Raw genomic sequence first — 23,114 nt, forward strand, 5'->3', positions numbered from 1 at the left:
AAAAGCGAATTTTATTGGGAACTTATAGACCTTACATCTTTTTTAACGAATGTCGGGACAAATCGTCGCATATCGGGATGCCGGGACAAAGAGCCCAAAAGCAGGACTGTCCCGCTGAGATCGGGACGTCTGGCATGTATGTGGTAACTTGACCATTATTGTTGAAATATTTTTGCAACGAGCATTTGTCACTTTGCCACAGGTATAGGAGCCATATCTGTTGCACAGCAGCCATGACCATGGCTAAGTTTGATAACACATAACTCAGAAATTCAACTTCATTGTGATAACATAATAACAGTTTCAATTTTAAGCGCCAGAGAATTGTGGAAGAAACATGCTACACAAACTTATTACTTTTTATGCAGACTGACGGAAACACAGACAAAGAAGAAGTCTTAATACATAAAATCCATAATAACAAGAGGGCCATGGGCCCTAAGGTGCTCACCTGAGACCCAAAGGAACTAAACTATTCTGGAAAGGTGGAGTTCAAAATAAAAGTACTTCATGCAGACGGGCGTACATACTTAACTTGTGCTTTATAGTTTGATTATTTAGAGTAAAATCTTCAAAAGAGGACGAGTGCTGAGCAGACAGGCGGTAGTACAGACTTAGTGTGCTCTATTATTAAAATACCTTTTCACTGTTTTTCCATTGAAAGTTATTTAGAACAATGATACTCTGATTTTCAAGTAATACTGCATTTCACATATCATACATGACGTCTGTATATAAAATAAATTAGTATAATGGTATTTCTGACTTTCACATAATACTTTATTTCACATATCATCCATGTAGGCCTACATGACTTTTGTATATCAATCTGTATTTATGATTTAAAATGAATTTTCATTCATTTAAGAGTTAATTTTTGTTAATTATTCACATTTATAAGTGTTGTTTGTAAACAATTCCTCTACGCTTCTACTCTTTATTTACAACCAATGCAAAACTAAAATGCATTTTAATTGTGAAATTTATTCTCAAATACAAGCTGCATTTAATATCATAAGTATCGCAAATAGTTGGTTTTAAGTACATTTTCTCTATCTCTTTAATTCTTGAACAAAGTATATCTGTGATATGATATGTGTACATGTAGACACGATAGTTTTTTGTCAATAAATGTTCAACAGTAAAGTTGGAGAATATTTCAATCTATTTTTTATTGATCAATATAATTGAATTTTGACAACAGTTGTTGCCTAAGCTGTAAAGGATATTTTACGAACATATCTTTACTTTTTCTTCTTGATATTCATAATATACACTGGGACTTTGTGATAGTTATAAGTAAAACAAGGGCTGTTTGTAAAACATGCATGCCCCCCATATGGGCTGTCCGTTGTAGTGGCAGCCATAGTGTGAATACGTTTTTTGTCACTGTGACCTTGACCTTTGACCTAGTGACCTGAAAATCAATAGGGGTCATCTGTGAGTCACGATCAATGTACCTATGAAGTGTCATGATCCTAGGCAAAAGCGTTCTTGAGTTAACATCCGAAAATCATTTTACTATTTCGGGTCACCGTGACCTTGACCTTTGACCTTGTGACCTCAAAATCAATGGGGGTCATCTGCGAGTCATGATCAATCTACCTGTGAAGTTTCATGATCCTAGGCATATGCGTTCTTGAGTTATCATCCGGAAACCATTTTACTATTTCGGGTCACCGTGACCGTGACCTTTGACCTAGTGACCTCAAAATCAATAGGGATCATCTGCGAGTCATGATCAATCTACCCATGAAGTTTCATGATCCTAGGCCCAAGCGTTCTTGAGTTATCGTCTGACAACCACCTGGTGGACGGACCGACAGACCGACCGACATGAGCAAAGCAATATACCCCCTCTCCTTCGAAGGGGGGCATAATAATAGCCATATTGAGTAAGTTCAATCAGGCATCACTGTACTTAAAGCTAAGAAATATGAAATATCACGCCCATTAAATTTATATATATTGTAAAAACCTTTCTTGGACATAATACATACATTGAAGTACATAATTTTGCTATTTCAAGAGCTTGCTTCAATGTTGTAATTTGTTCTTTTTATGCAGTCAGCATGGTGATTTTTATACGAAAATAAATGCCAGACAGATGTATTTATGTGTCTATCTCTATATTGATACCACTGTATAGCAATTGCTGTTCCATGCTGTTCACTGCAAAGGGCTGTAAACAAGGGGTTAGGCATCAAGCAACTGTCAAGAGATAATGAGGTACCTGCTTTGGCTAATGATTATTTCATTCGTCTGCGGTCATTAAATTACGTGCAACAAAATGTGTGAAAAGTGGCCAGCACAGGAATTTGGGGCCTGACTCTAAACTGATATATACAGTTGTTTTTCCCCTAAGTAATCTTCTGTGAAATCAATATTACTACTTAAAATTTTGAGATTATTTAATAAAGGGTTTTCAGATGGCAAAAAAACGTTTTTTGCACTTCATCCCCAACCAATCATCAACATAATAATCCTCTGTTATTATGGCCATGTTTTTCAAATGTTCACGACTATTTTCAAACTCATAGGAGGTATCCACATAACCAATGTTTTGACCTAATTTCATGATGATTAGGCAAAAAATGTGACTCTTAGAGTGTTCACAAGCTTTTTTACTATATAAATATAAGGAAAAAGACCCCCCCCCCCCCTGGCAGCCATGTTTTTTTACAGATCTGAACCATTTTCAAACTCAACCGTCGTATCCAGGAAACAAATGTTCTGACCAAATTTCATGAAGATTAGACCAAAAATGTGACTACTAGAGTGTTCAAATGTTTTCACTATATACATAGAGAAAACTGCCCTGCCCCCTGGCGGCCATGTTTTTTCACCGATCTGGACCATTTTCGAACTCATCAGAGATATCAATAAAACCAATGTTTTGATTAAGTTTCATGATGATTGGGCAAAAATTGTGACTTCTAGCATAGTGACTGCCCCGCCCCCTGGTGGCCATGTTTTTCAATGGACCGGAACAATTTTTGAACTCAACCAACATATCATTAACAGGCTGTCAAGTGACCTTTTTTCAAAAAGTAGGAAAAAATAGGAACTACTTTTGCAAGAAAAGTAGGAAAAAAGTAGGAAAAAGTAGGAACTTTTCCCTCAAAAGTAGGAATACATAATACTTATTTTTTAGACACAGGTCCAGGAAACATAGCTTGAAACAGAGCAGGAGTGCCATCACATGTTCTGTATGGATACCCACTTGAAGCTACCTTAAGGGCCCAGAAGATTTCAGCCTTTTGTACCAGTGTTCCTTGTGTGATGGATGTACTTGCATACAGATAGATTTATCCCCACAACCCTGAGAGCTGCTTGGCTTTTGGGTACTTCCAAACAAACGCTTTTGTGAATTATCATGCATGTATTTCATGTTTTCCTTGTGTTTTTATCCATCTGCATGACTTATAAGTTGATTAGCACCAGAATTACTACAAGATGGACTTCATTCAGACAGTACAATATCTTGCAAACTCATTGCCGGTATCTCTCTTGCACCATGATTCCAGTGTTTTTCCACTGTTGTCCAACTTCTCCATCCATGAAGGGTTAAACTTTGTTTTCCCACTAGGAATTTTAGCACTTATAGTGTATCTATGATAATTAAGTTTCAAGCAAAGCTACCCTGATAAAGAAGTATACATGTAATTAGATGCTGTTCATTTTGGTGTATCATCAAATAAGTGGTTAGAGGTCTTCTGTGTATCGATATAAAAATGGTAATATATTGTGCATGTTATATCCTTAAGCAGAAGACCAAATTTATTTAGTGATACACCAACTTGTTGTACAAGATTAATACTAGTATATAAAGCAGTGTCAATTGCTCTGCTACAGCTACATTGTGAAACCTTTAAATTGACAATAGGGTGCAGTTATAATGACTTAAGTTACATTCAAAATGACTGGTCATTGCAGAGCAGATTATGCAACTGGAGATAGGACCTTATCACCTGACATCTTTTATGACATCATTGATTGGGCAATGAAACAGTTGCACTACATTGTTTATTCCAGTTTCAAATAATGGCTTTTACATTATTGATGACTTTGCGGGAGTGTAATAATGCCGTTTAATAATTTTAATACTTCGCTTTAATACCTTGAAGTTACCTCACTAGCTATGGCATCATTAGACAAGACGTGTGTTTGTCCAAAACACCGAAACACAATGCCCACTATTGCGCAGCTTTGAAATAAAATTTCAATATATCATTTGGCAGGTTTAGAAATTATCTCCCTTTTAAAGCTTATTACTTCCCTTGGATTGTATTTTTTAACTTTTGACCTTGAAGGATGACCTTCACCTTTTACCACTCAAAATGTGCAGCTTCATGAGATACACATGCATGCCAAATATCAAGTTGCTATCTTCAATATTGCAAAAGGTATGGCCCATATTAAAGTTTTCGGACGGACACACACACACAGACAGACAGACAGACAGACAAACGGTCTGACAGTACAACTGCAATATGCCACCCTACCGGGAGCATAAAAATGTATCAGGGCATTTAGGCTCTGTGCATTTATCTTTAATTACTTAACATGATGTACCTATGATATCAATAGAACATCATATCCATTGTCATGTAATACAGAATTTATTACATTATATTTGTAAATGATGAAAACTCGGCAAAGCATCAGTTTTATCTTTTTTCCAATAACTTGTGTAATAAATTCCATATTACATAACCACTCATACAATACATGTATCTCTATATCTCTACATTCCAAACAGCAATATCATGTAAACATGCATAAGGTTTGGTCAAATTGTTGTCAATGGAAACAAAATAAAACTGGAATAAACAATGGGTTCCCTCAGCTCTTGCATCACTGGGAACTGTGTAAGGTAGTGAAGTCTGCAGTGTACAAATGCTAAGGAAGTAAACAAGGCACTATTGTTACTTCAAAAAAAAACTTGTCAATAATTTTAAAAGTTACATAAGAAATAAATATTTATGCTCCTGAAGAGGTGCTAGCAGACAGTCAGCATGGGTTGTCAGGTCTCATCTAGATGAATGCACATTAACAGGGATACAGTCATGCCATAGATTCATTCATCCTGCAAGTTTACTAAATAAATTCTTTAAAAAATAATAATTCTCCATTGAAAATGAAAAAGTAGGAATAGTAGGAAGATTTGGTAAAAAAATAGGAAAAAGTAGGATCCTGATGAAAAAGTAGGAAATAGTAGGAAAAAGTAGGAAAAAGTATGACCGCTTGACAGCCTGCATTAAGACAAACATTTTGGCAAAATTTACATGAAGATTGGGCATCAAATGTGACTTCTACAGTGTTCACAAGGTTTTTCTATTTTTTTACCTAGTGACCTAGTTTTTAACCCAGCATGACCCAGTTTCGAACTCAGTCGAGGTGTCATCGGGACAAATGTTCTGACCAAGTTTCATGAAGATCGGATAAGAAATGTGGCCTCTAGAGTGTTCACAAGGTAAAATGTTGACGACGCACGACGGACGGACGACGGACAAAAGGCGATCCCAAAAGCTCACAATGAGCACGTTGTGCTCAGGTGAGCTAAAAAGGCCTTAAAAACTATTTTCAGCTGTTTTATGAGCATAGGTGACACAATCATTTGCATGAAATGCTCAGGTTGTTCAAGATAAAAGCGTATTTTCAAAAACAGACAAATATGGACATAATTATAATGTTGCTTCAACCTTAAAAGGGATTTCAATAGATTTTAAACTTCAGTGTGTTTGAACATTTCAGGTGTCAAATCAACGATCAGTTTTCTTTAATGCAGGTCATTTTATTCCTGCATATTTGTAAATGCTATACAAATGTTTTTTTTTGCATAAATTAAAGTTAAATATTATGCCAAAAAACATCTTTATGATTTAACAAATATTGTTGAAATTCTTTATTAAGTAGCTTTTGCATATAAATGATTCAAAACTGAGACAATTGTAAAAGGTTCATCATACAAAGCAGTATTCTGATTCAATTAAATCCCTGATTGGTTTGCAATAACTTCAACAACAGAACCCTGCCACTGGGGACCCATACCTGTGGGACTATCCTGTGATGTGAGACCCATACCTGTGGGACTATCCTATGGTGTGAGACCCATACCTGTGGGACTATCCTGTGGTGTGAGACCCATACCTGTGGGACTATCCTGTGGTGTGATGGAGGCGGCCGTGGCCCCTAGCACCAGACTGCCTTGGCTGTGCTGGCTGCCTGTGGAACACACGCTGCTCGACCGCGTACGAACGCCGCTATCCTGGGAGGAGCCTGACCGGGTACCAACACCGCTCTCCAGCAAGCAGGGCTGGTCTGGTGTTGCGCTACAGGAGGGTACAGCAGGGGTCCATCGAGGAATGTGGGTAACGCCTTCGCTTATCAGCTCATTTATGTAGTACTCTATTACTTCCTTGCCCTTAGTAAACACAAACATATGAAGCAACCAATTAACAGGAGTATTAAAGGGTTCAGCAAAATTCATGACTAATACAATTACAACTTTAATAATATAGGCAATACTGAGTGTGTGAGATTGCCAGTCATTAAGTACTGGTAATTGTAACTGAACAAGAAAATTCAGGCACTAAACAACAGATGCCAGATCAATATAAAACATTTATGGTCTTATGGAGCTTCAAGTCCCTAACAGCATCAACAAATTTTACAGATGATTGAAATATGTTTAACATGACTATTGCCAAGCAATATATGTCCCCTACCGGTGAAACTCCACCATTTTCAGCAATATTTCTAGTCTTTTTGTTGCCATAGCAACCAGAATTCTTGACATAGGAACAAAATGATATGACGTGCATAATCTCCATATTGCAATCTGTCCATGTTTCAAGTTTCATGAAAAAATATGAAGAACTTTTAAAGTTATCGCAGGATCCAGAAAAAGTGTGACAGACTCACAGAGTGCAAACCATTTATAAGTCCTCTCCGGCTTCACCGGTAGGGGACAGAAAGTAGTCTAAGTATGTGCTGGCTTAATTTATTCTAAATTACAATTGATAAAACAAAGTACATGCTAACACTACTTTTAAGCAAACAAAACTATTTATTAGTAGTTCCACCAAATAGTTCTGTAAACAGTGAATACAAGACAAAAGGTTTGCTTTGGAGAAGCTTTTTCTGCCACCTACCTTCCACACGGCTTGAATGCCATGGGTTCCCAATATATGTCTTGCTTTCATATTGAAAACATAAAATATTAAACAAAATTGTTTCTGTTTGTTCTTTTCTATTAAAATTGTATATAGGTAAATACCTTCTTGATATTGTGTGTGTATTGCTTCATGGCAATTTTTTCCACTGTATTTTCAAAGCCAAAAAAAGACTTAATATCCAAACTGGCTTCCTGCTCAAAACATGTCCAGTCAGAGTTCTCTTTGTGAACCTGTTCATCAAAATCAATCAACACATTTTACAAACATTAAAAACAGTACTTAACATGAAGCAAAGAGTATATCACTATTGATATAAACCATTTTAAACTTCAAAACATATTTATTTCCCAAATATTGCATCAATAGAATGTAACTGTTGAAGTTATTTCTTACATTTAACAGCATATGCCATTATTTTCAATCATTTATTTGTTTGGAATTTCAATGCCAAATCACTTACTGTGTAAGTGCATATTTCGTTGATAATAATCCTTGAAGAGAAACTTTCATTGTGTGCAAATATCTTTAAAGTTCGGTTTCTTCGGTCTAGGCAGTTCTTCTGGATGAATACCACATGGTCGACACCAGCAATCTGATATTGAAAGAGATTGTTCTATGCAGGAATTATTCAAATTAAAAGAGTAAAACATTTGCTTATATAATTACAATTGTCTTCATGTAACTGCTCGGGCCGATTTTGAGTCAGATTAAGGGATGCCAAATGCCAATGTCTCGTATATGATTTCATTCTTCATTAAATGTTTCATCTTTCCTTAAAAAGAACTAGACATAGTATGGCTATTTACCTTGTTGTTATGTGGAAACAAATAAATTATGCAGATAAGAGTCAACTTAAAGAGGCAGCAGTGTTTTTTCTAGCCATTTGGAGAAAAGGAGTCTGGTCAAATTGCAATTTTTGAAATCGATATTTTTCTAATTTGGAAATTTTGATATTTTTTTTTTCAATTTAGATTTGGGATCGGGTCCGTTTGCTTTGGGACCTGGTCCATTTTACGGTCTTTTTTAAATAGCAGAGAAAACACTGGGTGGTCAACTGAATTTTTACTTGGACCAGTTGATAACTGTTGAAATATTATATCTTTTAAGACTGCTTGAAGATAATGTACTCATTTGAACATGCAAACTTTGGGATGCACATGTGAACAAATGAAATATTTAATGCCTCCCACTGGTGTGGCATAAAAATCACACTCACTTACAAAACGAAAGCCTCTTACCTTCTTTAGGAGGTATGGAGCATCAATGTTCAGCCTACAACGACGCTCAACATCATGTATGGCTCCGTCTTCACTTTTAACCTCATGTATTATGTCACTTCCCAGAAACACTGGTATCATCTTACAGGTCGGAAAACGTTTCTGATATGCCTAATTATAAAAATATTTGACAATGAAAATAGCTGTTAAACAAAAATACTTCAAAAACATAACTAATGACAAGGCTATTGTCAAGCAATATGGTCCCCTACCGGCTCCACCATTGTCAGAATTTCCACCATTTTCAGAATTTTTTTTTTTTGGTTGCCATAGCAACCACAATTTTTGACGTAGAAACAAAATGAAATGACGTGCATAATGTCCATATTGCCATCTATCCATGTTGCAAGTTTCATGAAAAAATATTAAGAACTTTTAAAGTTATCACAGGATCCAGAAAAGTGTGACGGACTGACAGACAGACTGACAGAGCGCAAACCATAAGTCCCCTCCGGTGAAACCGGTAAGGGACAATTACATACACATAACTTAAATTTAATGATATTAAGCCATAAGGGTACAAGTCTTCAAATTTTGCAATAATGAACCTCCTTGCCTATAAAGTAAGCTAGCAATACTGGACTCGTGTACAATTAACAGGACCACAGTTTGAAGGTTTTCATGCAGTCTTTTTGCTTTATCTCTTCTTTAAATATAGCGGTAATGAAAAATAATTATGTCTTAAACATTGTCTATCGGTGAAAAATGTATTGTTTTTATACAATTTATTTTCGTACTAACCACAAGAAAATAAATTGATGGACTATAATTCCAGATATTTTATGAATGTTTGCTTGCAGCATCACACTCTGGTGGACTCAATGAATGGATAAATCTTTAAATAATAAAGTTTAATACTGAGTGATAGCAGCAGAGCATTTGTTAGCCTTAGAAATAGTGGATAATTTGTTTTAATTTATATGACAGTTTTTTGAAAACTTGCTTTCTTTCTTTTATGCTTCTATAATTTACATATTTCACTCTTTAAACAACATTGTGCAACATTCAAGCTTCTATATTTCAATCATATAAGTTTAATTGGACATATGGCAGGGGCTCTTAAAAAGGTGAAGGGTGAGTGAGTTCTTTGGTGAAAAATCGTCTGATGGATAACTTAGTACATTGTGCATGTAAGTGACTCAAATTAGCTTTTTCCACTTAAAACATTTTCACATGACTTGATTCAGCCTAAATTGATGTGAAACTGTTTCAACTATGGTATTTGTTTAAGACTTGAACATAACAAAAGTTTACAAAGCTACAAAAGACAAAATAAAGTGGAGCTTATCTAATGGCCCTGATGGTAGTTCTATTGTGTAGGATTTCAGTTTAAAGCAAGATGGCTTGAAAGGCCCAAAGTCTCTCACCTGAGATATAAAGGAACTGACCTGTTCTTTGCATCCCAGGATATCATTAAAACAAATGTTCTGACCAGGTTTCATGACAAATAAACTATAAATGTGACTTTTAGAGTGCTTACAAGGTTTTACTATAGCCATATAGGGTAAAATGCCCCGCGCCCTGGCTGCAAATGTTTTTCAACAGACCAGAACCACTTTCGAACTCATCCAAGATATCATTAAAACTAATGTTTTGACCAAGTTTCATGAAGAATGGAGAATAAATGTGGCCTCTAGAGTGTTAACAAGTATTATCATAGCAATATATGGAAAAATGCCCCGCCACCTGGCAGCCATGTTTTTGAACCAACGATAACCATTTTCAAACTGGTCCAAGGTATTATTGGGACAAATTGTCTGACCAAATTTCATTAAGATCAAACAATAAATGTGGTCTCATGTTAACAAGGCAAATGTTGACCATGCACACCGCACACTACCCGCCAGACAAAAGGTGATAAACAAAGCTCACCATTGAAACCGTTGTTCTCAGGTGAGCTAAAAAGAGGTAAGAGGGTTGGATCATTTGATATACTGACCATGGACCATATGGACCAGATTTTCATATCATACAAACCACATTTGCGGACCATGTCTGAAATATTTATTTTGTATTAATTCAAAATTTAACTTTATATCAATTAAACAAATATTAAAGTTGCTGTAAATGCATGTCATATTTTTCAGGTTATTGCAACTTTTAATGACATAGATGTGTAACCTATTTGTATAAATTCAAACCACATTTATGGGCTGTATGGACCATGTCTAAAATAATATAAGCGTTGATTCATATTTTTTTGTTATTGCATCTTATACTGACACAAATATGGATTACCGCAAACAAGTACATGTAAATTCCTTTATTATTTGTATACTTGTTAGATACACCAGTAAATTGAGGCATATATCAATTATACACGTTTAAACAAACACATCTAATTGTATGCACATTGTCAACAAATAGCAGTAAAACATACATTTCCAAAAACCTAATGAGATCTTGAAAAACATGTGTACAAATATTGAAAGAATATAAATTATATTACAAAAAAGTATCAATCAGTAGGTGCCATAAATTGAGCATAACCGAGATGCCAACATAATCAAATAATCAGATTATATTGACATGAGACACTAATGCGAGTGTAAAACCATAACTGACATTGAAAACAAGAGGGCCAAGATGGCCCTAGCTCGCTCACCTGAGAGGAGTCGGTTCATTCAATCTTTACCAAACGTCAAACCTAGATATTGTCCAGACAAACATCCTGGTCAAGTTTCGTCATTATCGAACCAAAACTCTGGCATATGGAGTGTTTTTGTTTTCGTAAGATTTGACCTGGTTACCAATATTTTGAGTTGACCCCCCCTTACCAAACATCGAACTTTGCTTACAAAAATAAATATTATGACCAAGATTCATAAAATCTGAAACAAAATTGGGACCCCTAGAGTGTTTACAAGGATTTTGTATAATATAATGAACCTTTGGACAATCTAAGGGCAATAATAATGGCATAAATTATGTGATATATATAAAAACTATCTTTGTACCAAGTTTCATGATGATTGGGCAAAAATTGTGACTTGTAGAGTGTTCACAAGCTTTTTTTACTATATAAATATAAGAAAACTGCCCCCCCCCCCCCCGGCTGCCATGTTATTCAACTGACCAGAACCATTTTCGAACTCAACTCTCATATCAAGGCAACAAATGTTCTGACCAAATTTCATAAAAATTGGGCCAAAAATGTGACTTCTAGAGTGTTCACATGTTTTCACAATATACATATATAGAGAAAAATGCCCCGCCCACTGGCGGCCATGTTTTTTCACCGATCTGGACCATTTTCGACTTTTTCCGAGATATCAATAAAACCAATGTTTTTCAACGATCTGGACCATTTTCGAACTTGTCTGAGATATCAATAAAACCAATGTTTTGACCAACTTTCATGATGATTGGGCAAAAATTGTGACTTCTAGAGTGTTTACAAGGTTTCTCTATAGCTAAATAAGGAAAACTGCCCCACCCCCCTGGCAGCCATGTTATTCAACTGACCGGAACCATTTTCAAACTCAACTCTCATATCAAGGAAACAAGTGTACTGACCAAATTTCATGAAAATTGGCTCAAAAATGTGACTTCTAGAGTGTTCACATGTTTTCACTATATACGTATAGAGAAAAATGCCCCGCCCACTGGCGGCCATGTTTTTTCAAACTCATCCAATATATCAACAAGAGGGCCAACATGGCCCTAGTTCGTTCACCTGAGAGGAGTCGGTTCATTCAATCTTTACCAAATGTCAAACTTGACCTAGATATTGACCAGACAATCATCCTGCTCAAGTTTCATCATTATTTCATCTGCGAGTCATGATCAATGAATCTATGAAATTTCATGATCCTAGGTGTAAGCATTCTTGAGTTATCATCTAGAAACCATTTTTCTAAGTTGAGTCACCGTGACCTTGACAGCCATTGTGTGAATAGGTTTTTTGGCACTGTGACCTTGACCTTTGACATAGTGACCTGATAATCAATAGGGGTCATCTGCAAGTCATGATCAATATACCTTTGAAGTTTCATGAACCTAGCAGAAGTTTTTTACCTTATAAAACAGACGCCAAATATCGACGTCTTCCCCCACCGAACTAGACTGGTTTTTCCCCTTTCCTGACAAAAAAAATTGCCCTTAATTTTTTTAATTGAAAGATGTGTCTCATGATTATAATATCTCAATTCTATTTCAATTTAATCTTGTCAAACATACTAAATTATGAAAAAAGCAATGAATATAGTGCAAACATGTACAAATTTAATAATGAGAGAGTAAGTAAACAAATCACCCAAAGTGGAAAATCGCGCATAAAATTTCCCCCACATAAGGGCTTAAGGCCCCATCCCCCACAACCCCCAAAAAAACCTGCCTAGGCATAAACGTTCTTGAGTTATCATCCAGAAACCATTTTACTTTTTCAGGTCACCATGACCTTTGACCTAGTGACCTGAAAATCAATAGGGGTCATCTGCGAGTCATGATCATTGTACCTATGAAGTTTCATGATCCTAGGCATAAGCGTTCTTGAGTTATCATCCAGAAACCATTTTACTACATGTATTTCAGGTCACCATGACCTTGACCTTTGACCTAGTGACCTGAAAATCAATAGGGGTCATCTTCTAGTCATGATCAATATATCTATGAAGTTTCATGATCCTAGGCATAAGCGTTCTTGAGTTATCATCCGGAAACCATTTTACTGCTTTGGGTCACTGTGACCTTGACCTTTGACCAAGTGACCTGAAAATCAATAGGGGTCATCTGCGAGTCATGATCAATGTACCTATGAAGTTTCATGATCCTAGGCCTAAGCGTTCTTGAGTTATCATCCGGAAACCATTTTACTATTTCGGGTCATCGTGACCTTGACCTTTGACCTAAAAATCAATAGGGGTCATTTGCGAGTCATGATCAATGTATCTATGAAGTTTCATGATCCTAGGCATAAGCGTTCTTGAGTTATCATCCTGAAACCATTTTACTGCATTGGGTCACTGTGACCTTGACCTTTGACCTAGTGACCTGAAAATCGATAGAGGTCATCTGCGAGTCATGATCAATGTATCTATGAAGTTTCATGATCCTAGGCATAAGCGTTCTTGAGTTATCATCCGGAAACCATTTTACTATTTCGGGTCATCGTGACCTTGACCTTTGACCTAGTGACCTGAAAATCTATAGGGGTCATCTGCGAGTCATGATCAATGTACCTATGAAGTTTCATGATCCTTGGCATAAGCGCTCTTGAGTTATCATCCGGAAACCATCTGGTGGACGGACGGGCCGACATGAGCAAAACAATATACCCCTTCTTCTTCGAAAGGGGGGGGGGGCATAATGAGAAAACTGCCCCCCTCCAGCAGCCATGTTATTTAACTGACCAGAACCATTTTTAAACTCAACTCTCGTATCAAGGAAACATATGTTCTGAGCAAATTTCATGAAAATTGGACCAAAAATGTGACTTCTACTGTGTTCACATGTTTTCACTATATACATATTGAGAAAATGCCCCGCCCACTGGCGGCCATGTTTTTTCACCGATCCCAACCATTTTTAAACTCGTCCGAGATATCAATAAAACCAATGTTTTGACCAACTTTCATGATGATTGGGCAAAAATTGTGACTTCTAGAGTGTTTACAAGGTTTCTCTATAGCCAAATAGGGAAAACTGCCACTATATACATATAGAGAAAAATGCCCCGCCCACTGGCGGCCATGTTTTTTCACCGTTCTCGACCATTTTCGAACTCGTCCGAAACATCAATTGAACCAGTGTTTTGACCAACTTTCATGATGATTGGGCAAAGATTGTGACTTCTAGAGTGTTTACAAGGTTTCTCTATAGCCAAATAAGGAAAACTACCCCGCCCACTGGCTGCCATGATTTTCAACCAATCGGAACCACTTTTGAACTCAACCAAGAAATCATTAAGACAAACATTTTGACAAAGTAACATGAAGATTGGGCATGAAATGTGACTTCTACAGTGTTTACAAGGTTTTTCTTTTTTTGACCTAGTGACCTAGTTTTTGACCAGGCACAACCCAGTTTCGAACTTGGCCGAGATTTCATTGGGACAAAGCTTCTGACCAAGTTTCAAGAAGATGGGACAAGAAATGTTGCTTCTAGAGTGTTTACGTGCAAATGTTTACGAACGGACGGACGGACAGACATATGACGGACAAAGACCGGTCACAAAAGCTCACCTGAGCAATCAGGTGAGCTAATAAAAACAATGTTTTGACCAACTTTCATGATGATTGGGCAAAAATTGTGACTTCTAGAGTGTTTACAAGGTTTCTCTATAGCCAAATAAGGAGAACTGCTCCGCCCACTGGCGGCCATGTTTTTCAACGGACCGGAACCACTTTTGAACTCGACCAACATATCATTAAGGCAAACATTTTGAAAAAGTAACATGAAGATTGGGTATGAAATGTGACATCTACAGTGTTTACAAGGTTTTTCTTTTTTTTGACCTAGTGACCTAGTTTTTGACCCAGCATGACCCAGTTTCGAACTTGATCAAGATATCATTGGGACAAATCTTCTGACCAAGTTTCATGAAGATCTGAAATGAAATGTGGCCTCTAGAGTGTTTACAAACCAAATGTGGACGACGGACGGACGAAAGATGGACAAAGACTGGTCACAAAAGCTCACCTGAGCAATCAGGTGAGCTAAAAATGTTTGACTGCTAAACTTTAATAACATAAATTAAATTTGAATAAAAACGTGTTATTTAAAGATACATAACTTTTTATTGTTTGTATGTTGTTCCTTTCCTAAGATAGAAATATAGGTGTTCAATATCAAGTCCTGTAATAAATATACACTTAACTGTGCCATTTTAGAAATAATTAACTTTGTCAGCATGCGACATTGCTTAATTTGAAAAGTATTCTATCCCAGTTATACATGTATGAACATTGATATTACCCAAGTAAGTGGTGATTTAAGTGATGCCTACTGCTTCAATGAATGACTGATGGCACAATAAAAAACAGTTTTTTGAAATCTGGAAATATACTGAGATAAGAATAAAAGAAGAATTACTGGTATGGATATGCATTCATGTTGACCAAAACGTTAAAGTCTGGTGTTACGGATTGGCAATGAAGCGTAAAAAAGGAAGGGGAAGTGGGTGTCCGGCAGTAATGAAGAAAAACTGGGGATGACTTTGTGAAAGGAGCACAGGACCACAATTACCCAGCACCCCCAGTTTACTCACTTCTGTTCAGGAAACGAAAGAGGTAAATATACATGTATACTAATTTAATCTATAATATATCATTTACAAAGTGTTCAGACCTATTTATTACTGCAACGTTGAAATTATAATAGTTGCTTATATGTGTCTGGCTTTCAATTACAGAAACAAGTGGTGGCTTGTGACGATATTTATGTATCTAAGACTGCATCTGTAACAGTTCTTAGTGGGATGAAGCGGTAATTTGGTTGAAGCAGTGTAGTAATAACATATAAATATGTTGTTTATCTACAGCAATTTCAATATTTTATGAAATTTATTAATATGACCTTAAAAAGCAACATACAACACATATTATTACAGATATGGTCTGTAAGGTCCAAAACTGTGGTCAACATTTTAACCATTATGTTGGACACCTGTGTAATCAAAGATGCAACAACATAAAAATATGCTGTGTAATTACAGGTTTTTTGTGGGGTTGTGGGGGATGTGGCCTTTAGCCCTTACATGGGGGAAATTTTATGCGCGATTTTCCACTTAAGGGGAAAAATTGTGCGCGTTTTTTCTTAATGGAGGAAAATGTTAAGTCTTATTTTTACTGTAAAATGGGTTAAAACAGACTGTTATTTCCTTGATAGATCAATGTTTCTGGTTAATTAACATTTCATTAGACAATTTTACAGTGGCATTTCCCTGTTTTTCTTCCCCTTTAACATTTCCACTAATGCTTGCAGCTTCCATGTCCTCCTCTATCAATAACTGGTCTGGCCCTTACAATTAAACGTTAAAAAAAGTGAATGTTCAAACGTTTTAAATACACTTTGAATATTTAACATGTGTACTTATCAACATGGCCCTTGCTACACTTTGGGGGACTGGGGCCCTTAAAGGGAGGAATTTCGCGTCGTTTTGGGCGAAAAGGGGAATTTTAGAAGATATTTTTACCAACCATTCAGCACTTAAAATTGCTATATTTTAATGTAATTTACATAAATATACATTTAATCAAAGGTTAATAGCACAATACCAACTGGAAACTAAGATATAAAAGTTTAAAAAAAAATATATACATTTTTTTGAGGGGGGAATTTTTAGCTGAAATAGGGGAAAAAAGTATACTATTTTAAGGGGGGAATGGCGCCGAATTCTGCCCCAAAAACGGCCAAATGAGGGCCCTGATCAATCACATGATGTTTACAGCAATAATTGATGGGGTGGGCCAAATAAAAGACTTGACGAGTATATAATATTGCAATCAAGCTGTATCTCAATCAGTGATAATTTTTCATTTTAACCAATGAGTTTTTATAGTGCACATGTGCTGAAAAAAAAACAATGAGCTTTTTTGGTTTTTAAATTAGTAATAAAAAAAATATCAAAGAATTTTTAATGATTCATAAACATTTAAATTTTTAAAAGAAACTATAAATCAGTGTTTTTTTTCACTTATAGGGGAATGGTGGCGGGGCCCGTCCAAAGAGGAAAAAATGCATCGTTTTTTGGGAAAAGGGGAAAATTAAAAATTCACTTGTTTATATGTAATGATATTTATTATATTAATACACATGTTTGTATGAATATAATATTCACAGCTGAATGTATTTGTCTTTTTTCTTAAAATTAAAATATATATCAATGATTTTTTCAACATAAGTTTCAGACAGTTCAGCCTTCATGCACAGTCTCAGTTTTCTTAGCCATTTTGAGTATAATTGGGATCTTTTAAATCAATATAATGGCAAATTTGAGCATTTTTTATCAATAAAATGGACCAAATTGGAATGATTTTATTAACAAATATTGACACATTACAATATAGATACATCAGGCCTTTTCCTGGCCATTTTGGGAGAATAATGCAATTAATTTGAAAAGTCCACTGATTTGGGAAAAACTATTTAATATAACTCTTTATAATAATTCAAAATAATATTAATTATAGTTATATACTTTGTTAATTGTTTTTGAAATAAATTTGAGATATATTTATCATGATTATGAGACAGTTCTTTCTAAAAAAAAAATATATATATTTTTTTTAAACTTCTGCAGGGGATTTTTTTTACAAAATGGGGGAAAAATATATACTCTTTTTTTTAGGGGAATGGGGCCAAATATCGGCCCCGAAAATGCCATAAAAAACACTGCTGTTATAACTAAAAACTAGGATGATGCTGTATGTTTATTACTTTCAGCAATTCCAAATGCAGCCTTCAAAGTTAATTGATCCTGACAGGGTTTTATTTTTTGGGGGATGGCATTTTTACAGTTCAGAAAGCGAAAGCGGATGCAAACGTTTTGATGGTTCTGCGTCGTCTCATTCAACCTTTTAGTTCACGCACAAATCAGAGAACCAGTATGAAACGCAGATACGAATGACATGGTATGACGTAGTACACATATACCCAGTGTTACAGTAAAAATCACCTTTTGCGTTCCGATAAAATCTGGAAAAATTCTGGTCGTGTTAAATATTGACAAGTATCTTCTTACGGAATGTACGGGATAGGAACCATAATTGGATGGGTACCAAACGGTGTTTTGAACGATTTCAAGCGAATTTGTTGTAAAATTCAATTGTTTTGAACTGTTTTATGGAGGGGAAAAGCTTTTACTGGGGGAATTTTTCAGTCCGGAAAGGGGAAAAAACCAGCCTAGATTGCTAGGGGAAGATGACGATATTCAATGTCTGTTATATAATTAAAAAAAAAACATGAATTACAGCAACTTTGATACTTTGTTAAATTTATGAATACAATATTGATTGAACATGAACTTAATATTATTTCTGTATGGTCCGCAAACGTAGTCAGTATGGTCTGAACATCTGGTGAATCGCGGTGGTGTAGTGGATGAGGTGTCCGCCTAGCAATCGGGAGTTCGCTCCCCACTCGGGGAGCGTTCTCATTATCTCCTCCATAGACACCTAGTACTGGTTCTTCCCAGGAAACGGACTCGATAATGTCCCTCTGTCTATAATGCTCTAAAGGGTGCTTGGCAGTATATATAGATAGATAGATAGGTCCTTATCGTCTCTAATTGATTATTTCTTTGTAAACACATATTGGTAAAATGGACAAAACGAAAGAGTTTAGTTATATATCCTGACATGGTAATTAAGGTGACTCTTACCGCCATAACAATTTCGAATGGGTACTTGTATATCCTAACAGGGGATTGGTATTTTTGTACCATTGTTGCTGGTTGTTAATTTAATTTTACCCGGATACAAACAATTTTATTTAAATAAAAGTACGGGTCAGCTAAACCCACGATGTTTAAACCTGTCCATTTTCTAAATAACTGTTTTAACTACAATTGTGTATTGTGTATAGAAGAAACATATTTTGTCAGTTGCGAACTGCTTAAAATATTTTTTTAATTAAAAAGATCTATGTCAATTTATTTTTGACATCAGCCATTAATCCGGTGATAACAATAACGTTTAGTTGTAATTATTGGTTTAAGCAAGGGGCTTTTGTCGACTTTGAAAACCAACAGTTGGTGGTAGTAGGTCAGGCATCGCGCTATGGTCCAATGGCATATCAGCGTGTAGGACTGTCTCAAAAGTGACATAATAATTAAAGCATGTAGAGGCTGAGTGTCTAAAGTTAATTGCAAAAGAAGAAACATTTAATACGTCCAATTATTTAAATATTTTTCATTGAGAATTTCATCCTCTGACCAAATAGAAGCGAACCTCTGTAATTATTCAGCTGTTTATTGAGGTGATTTTACAAATAACATATACCCGGTACATTAGCTTTCTTTGTCTGCAAAAACATGCATATATTTAGGCATATGGTGGTTGGAATGTTAGTGTTAAAGTAAGCTACAACAATACAGTAATGAGTCATTTTCATTAGAAAAATATGCATCTCTAAAAACTTGGAATAAACTCATAGAACGATTTTGAAAAGGTAACCAATTCCATGCAATTGCATCATAGACCATGTTTACACACTCTTAGCTGTATGTGTGAAATTCTTTGTTCTTGTCTTTGTTCATACAAAAACTTCATGGGATTTGTAAACTGCCATCCAATAAATGTATTTGCTAAAGCTATGGATTCACTGTAGAAATCTCTATGGTTCAATTCAAAGCAATTCCTTTTTAATGGTAAAATATAAACAGTAAAAAGTATATAATGGTTATGATTATGAAAACGCAAAGCATTTTACATGAAAAAGCAGAGACAGTGACAACGTCAACATTTGCTGTGACTAGTCAAACATATACATGTATTTTTAACCTTGCACCATAGGGTTTAAAGATACACTACTTACTCGAGTTAACCATCAGCTGAGTGAAGTGCATAAGTCGGGTGTCATGACAAAACAGAAGGTTATCTTGATATGTCATGTCAATCATTTACATAAATTGGATGTCCTTTAATGGTGCTGAAAATCATAATTGACATTCCTACTTAAGGTACCTAAACCAAGGCATGTTATTAAGGCAGAAATATAATGCACTTAATTGACATGTTTGTAAATAACTTTTGTTGGAATATAAATATATCATGCATACTAATAATCGTCTCTCCAGACTGGCTTCTTTACGGAGAAAAAAACATTGTTTTTCAAAAACGCTGATAAAAATACTAAAAATGCAATTTTTTCCATCACAGCAATACAAATTCCATCAACCATCTCACTGGGTCCTGCTATCTGTTTTCTTGGCATGTATGTAGTATTTATATTACAATGCCATCTCTCTGCATTTATTCAACGATCATCAACAACTTCATGAAATCCATTTTATGTTTCTGTGTGAGTCTCCCTTGGCATCCACACTTTATTTATAGCTTGTCTTCCATGAATTTTATGCAACCTTGGCGCTTGCACTGCAATTTAATACACAACAGGGTTGTAATATGATCCACTAAGACGTACTGGGGACGTAGACAGGTCGCTGCAAAGTGTCCATGCGTCTATGAACCTGTGTTTCCACGGCAACCCTAGTATGTCTTTACTATTTCCTTTTGAAGTTAATCGTGTTTCTTTTTGGGTTTAAGTAAGAACATTACTTTGAACATGTCCAAAGAAGTCATTGTAAGGTCACCTCCTTTTGACGTTTTTGGCCTTTTGCGGCCGTCTTCATGCTTCGTCACTACCATGACAACAACCCCACTGCATCCTTGGCAATCCAACCACGTCTAGGGACGCCTAAGATAGCAGTAAGTAGGCCAGTTCTTTGTAATATGGGTAGAAACTTTTTTCACAAAAATTATAATACCTGTAAAGCATGTTTCATAAATATATGCTTATATTTCACATATACATAAATAATTTTATTTGACAGATGAGTTACATATATAGTGTATATACATATATAGTGTTCAATAAAGCATCGACTATGATAAACATCAAACTTCTTATCATGGTTTTATTTCTGGGCTTTACAATAGCAAATGGTCTAGCTATGCCTCTAGAGTTATCAACAAATAAAATACAAGGTGCATTTGTAGCATATGTATACAAAATACCAATTGGCAAGTAACGCTCGATTGGTCATTGTCGGCTCTGGTACTACTTACATGTTCCCTGGGTACTCTTAAGTATACTTACATGTACCCCAGGTACAGTAAATATACTAAAACATACAGAGGAATTTTAATGCTTAATTGGTTGTTGTCGGCTATTTTTTTTAATTCACATTTATGTCATTTTTCTGTTAAATTACCACTTTATTATATAAATTCATACTCTAAAAGCATGTTGATGCAGTTTTTTAAAAGAGAAGTTTGTTTAAGATAAACAATATTGTTTAATGGCAATCGGTAGCGCGTTTTACAACATTGGATTTTTGGCAGGAATATTACTCGGGTACGGTCTAATATCGACCGGGGTACCTTCAAGTATATGTACCCCTACCCGGGGTACATTAAAGTAGTACCCAAGCTGACATTGACCAATCAAGCGCAAGTAACATATCTCAGAACCAGTTGACAAAACATGAATATTTGGCTGTCTGATGTTTTTTCGATTTTATGCAGTATCATGATCTAAATAATTGATGCTGTAGAGTATAATTTAATGCATTTTATCTTACAGTATACATTTAAATTCAAACAACTCTCTCTCATTTAAACAAAGGGCCAAACTGCCCTAGGGCGCTCACTTGAGACTCTCAGGAACTAAACAGTTCAAAGTAATTTGTGTTGAAAAGCTATCACTTATTATAGCAAATTAAAGAAAACTCCACAACTCCGTGATGGTCATGTTTTTTAATGGTCCACAACCATTTCTGAACTTGGCAGAAAGATTATTAGTACAAATATGTTCTGAGCAAGTTTTGTCATTGAGTAACAAATGTAACTTCAAGAGTTTGACTTTAGCCACATGAGGGAAACTGTCTAGTCTCCTGGCGACCATGTTTAAAATGGACCAGAACCATTTTCAAATTCAACTAATATATTAAACAAATGCTCCAAAATGCTCATTTACAATTTTTAAACAGCAATGTGACTTCTAGAGTGATTATATGGTATAACTATGGCAATATCCGGAAACTCCCCCACACTGTTGCAGCCATGTTTTTCAACAGACCAGAACTTCTGTAAAGTCATTAAATACATCTCGACAAATACTGAAGTTGATATTGCTTTAAATGAAAAATTAACAAATGGAACTAACTCCATGTGAGTTATGAAGTCCAGAGAACCGGTGGTAATAGCTTTTGCGCACGGCACTTCTCCTTCATAAGATTAAACTATCTAGGAAGATTTAAATGTATCCCTCTTATGGCCATAGATTTATGGTCTAAGCTAAAACCAAGAAAGAACTATTTAAAAACCTGCAATAATTCCAGAAATATCGTTTGTTTTTCAGGTAAAGTTCTCACTGCATTTTGCCTCAGAGATCTTACAGACTAGGAAGTTCCATGTTTGTTGCTTAAACACGTCTAAAGTTTCAAAAGAAAAACACTAATTTGTGGAAAGATAGATGGATGAGGAAAAGACAGGAAGATTACTTTTATAAGATTCCTTCAAATAGTATTTATTGAGGATAATAAAACAATCACAATCAATATATAAATAACACTCATATCAATAACTTTATTTGTTTTTCAACTGAAATGGATGCCTTAACAACAAAATGTTGATGCCATTTTCTCTTACTGCCATCATGAGATTTAGTTATAGAATAATATTACCTTTAAAACATGTACATATTTACAAGATACAGAGGTTCTAGATTTAAACAAGAACCGTCGGAGACGGGTGATGCTCCCCAAAGTTTTTTTTGTCACAATATTGCACTATATATCAGATAAAAAGGAAACGTATTGAGGGGCATAACTTGGACAAAATAATACAATGGATGGCTTAGCATTAAAATTTCAAAGGCCATAACTCTCTAAATAAGTCATCTAACCAGAACCCACAAATAACATGCGCATCTCCTCAAGGTAGTTAAGCTTCCCATAAAGCTTCATTGAATTCCAGTCAGTAGTTGGGGGGGG

At 35.5% G+C, this 23,114-nt stretch overlaps 1 protein-coding gene across 2 annotated transcripts in view; it reads right to left on the reverse strand.

Moving 5' to 3' along the window:
* Window positions 1-19,086, reverse strand: part of LOC127868553 (SEC14-like protein 5) — a 41,584-nt gene extending 22,498 nt beyond the window's left edge. Inside the window, exons 1-5 of one of the 2 annotated variants that reach the window (XM_052410410.1) lie at window positions 18,780-19,086; window positions 8,420-8,569; window positions 7,642-7,773; window positions 7,283-7,411; window positions 6,154-6,427 (exon numbers count right to left, since the gene is read on the reverse strand). In XM_052410410.1, coding sequence (XP_052266370.1) covers window positions 6,154-6,427; window positions 7,283-7,411; window positions 7,642-7,773; window positions 8,420-8,569; window positions 18,780-18,842 — 748 coding nt within the window. In that variant the 5' untranslated portion in view covers window positions 18,843-19,086. Of the gene's footprint in view, window positions 1-6,153; window positions 6,428-7,282; window positions 7,412-7,641; window positions 7,774-8,419; window positions 8,570-11,063; window positions 11,260-18,779 lie in introns of those variants that run through there. The other variant, XM_052410411.1, reaches the window with a different exon arrangement.
* Window positions 19,087-23,114: the final 4,028 nt, after the last annotated feature.

This window comes from Dreissena polymorpha, chromosome 2, assembly GCF_020536995.1.
Source record: "Dreissena polymorpha isolate Duluth1 chromosome 2, UMN_Dpol_1.0, whole genome shotgun sequence".
NCBI classification, from domain to species: domain Eukaryota; kingdom Metazoa; phylum Mollusca; class Bivalvia; order Myida; family Dreissenidae; genus Dreissena; species Dreissena polymorpha.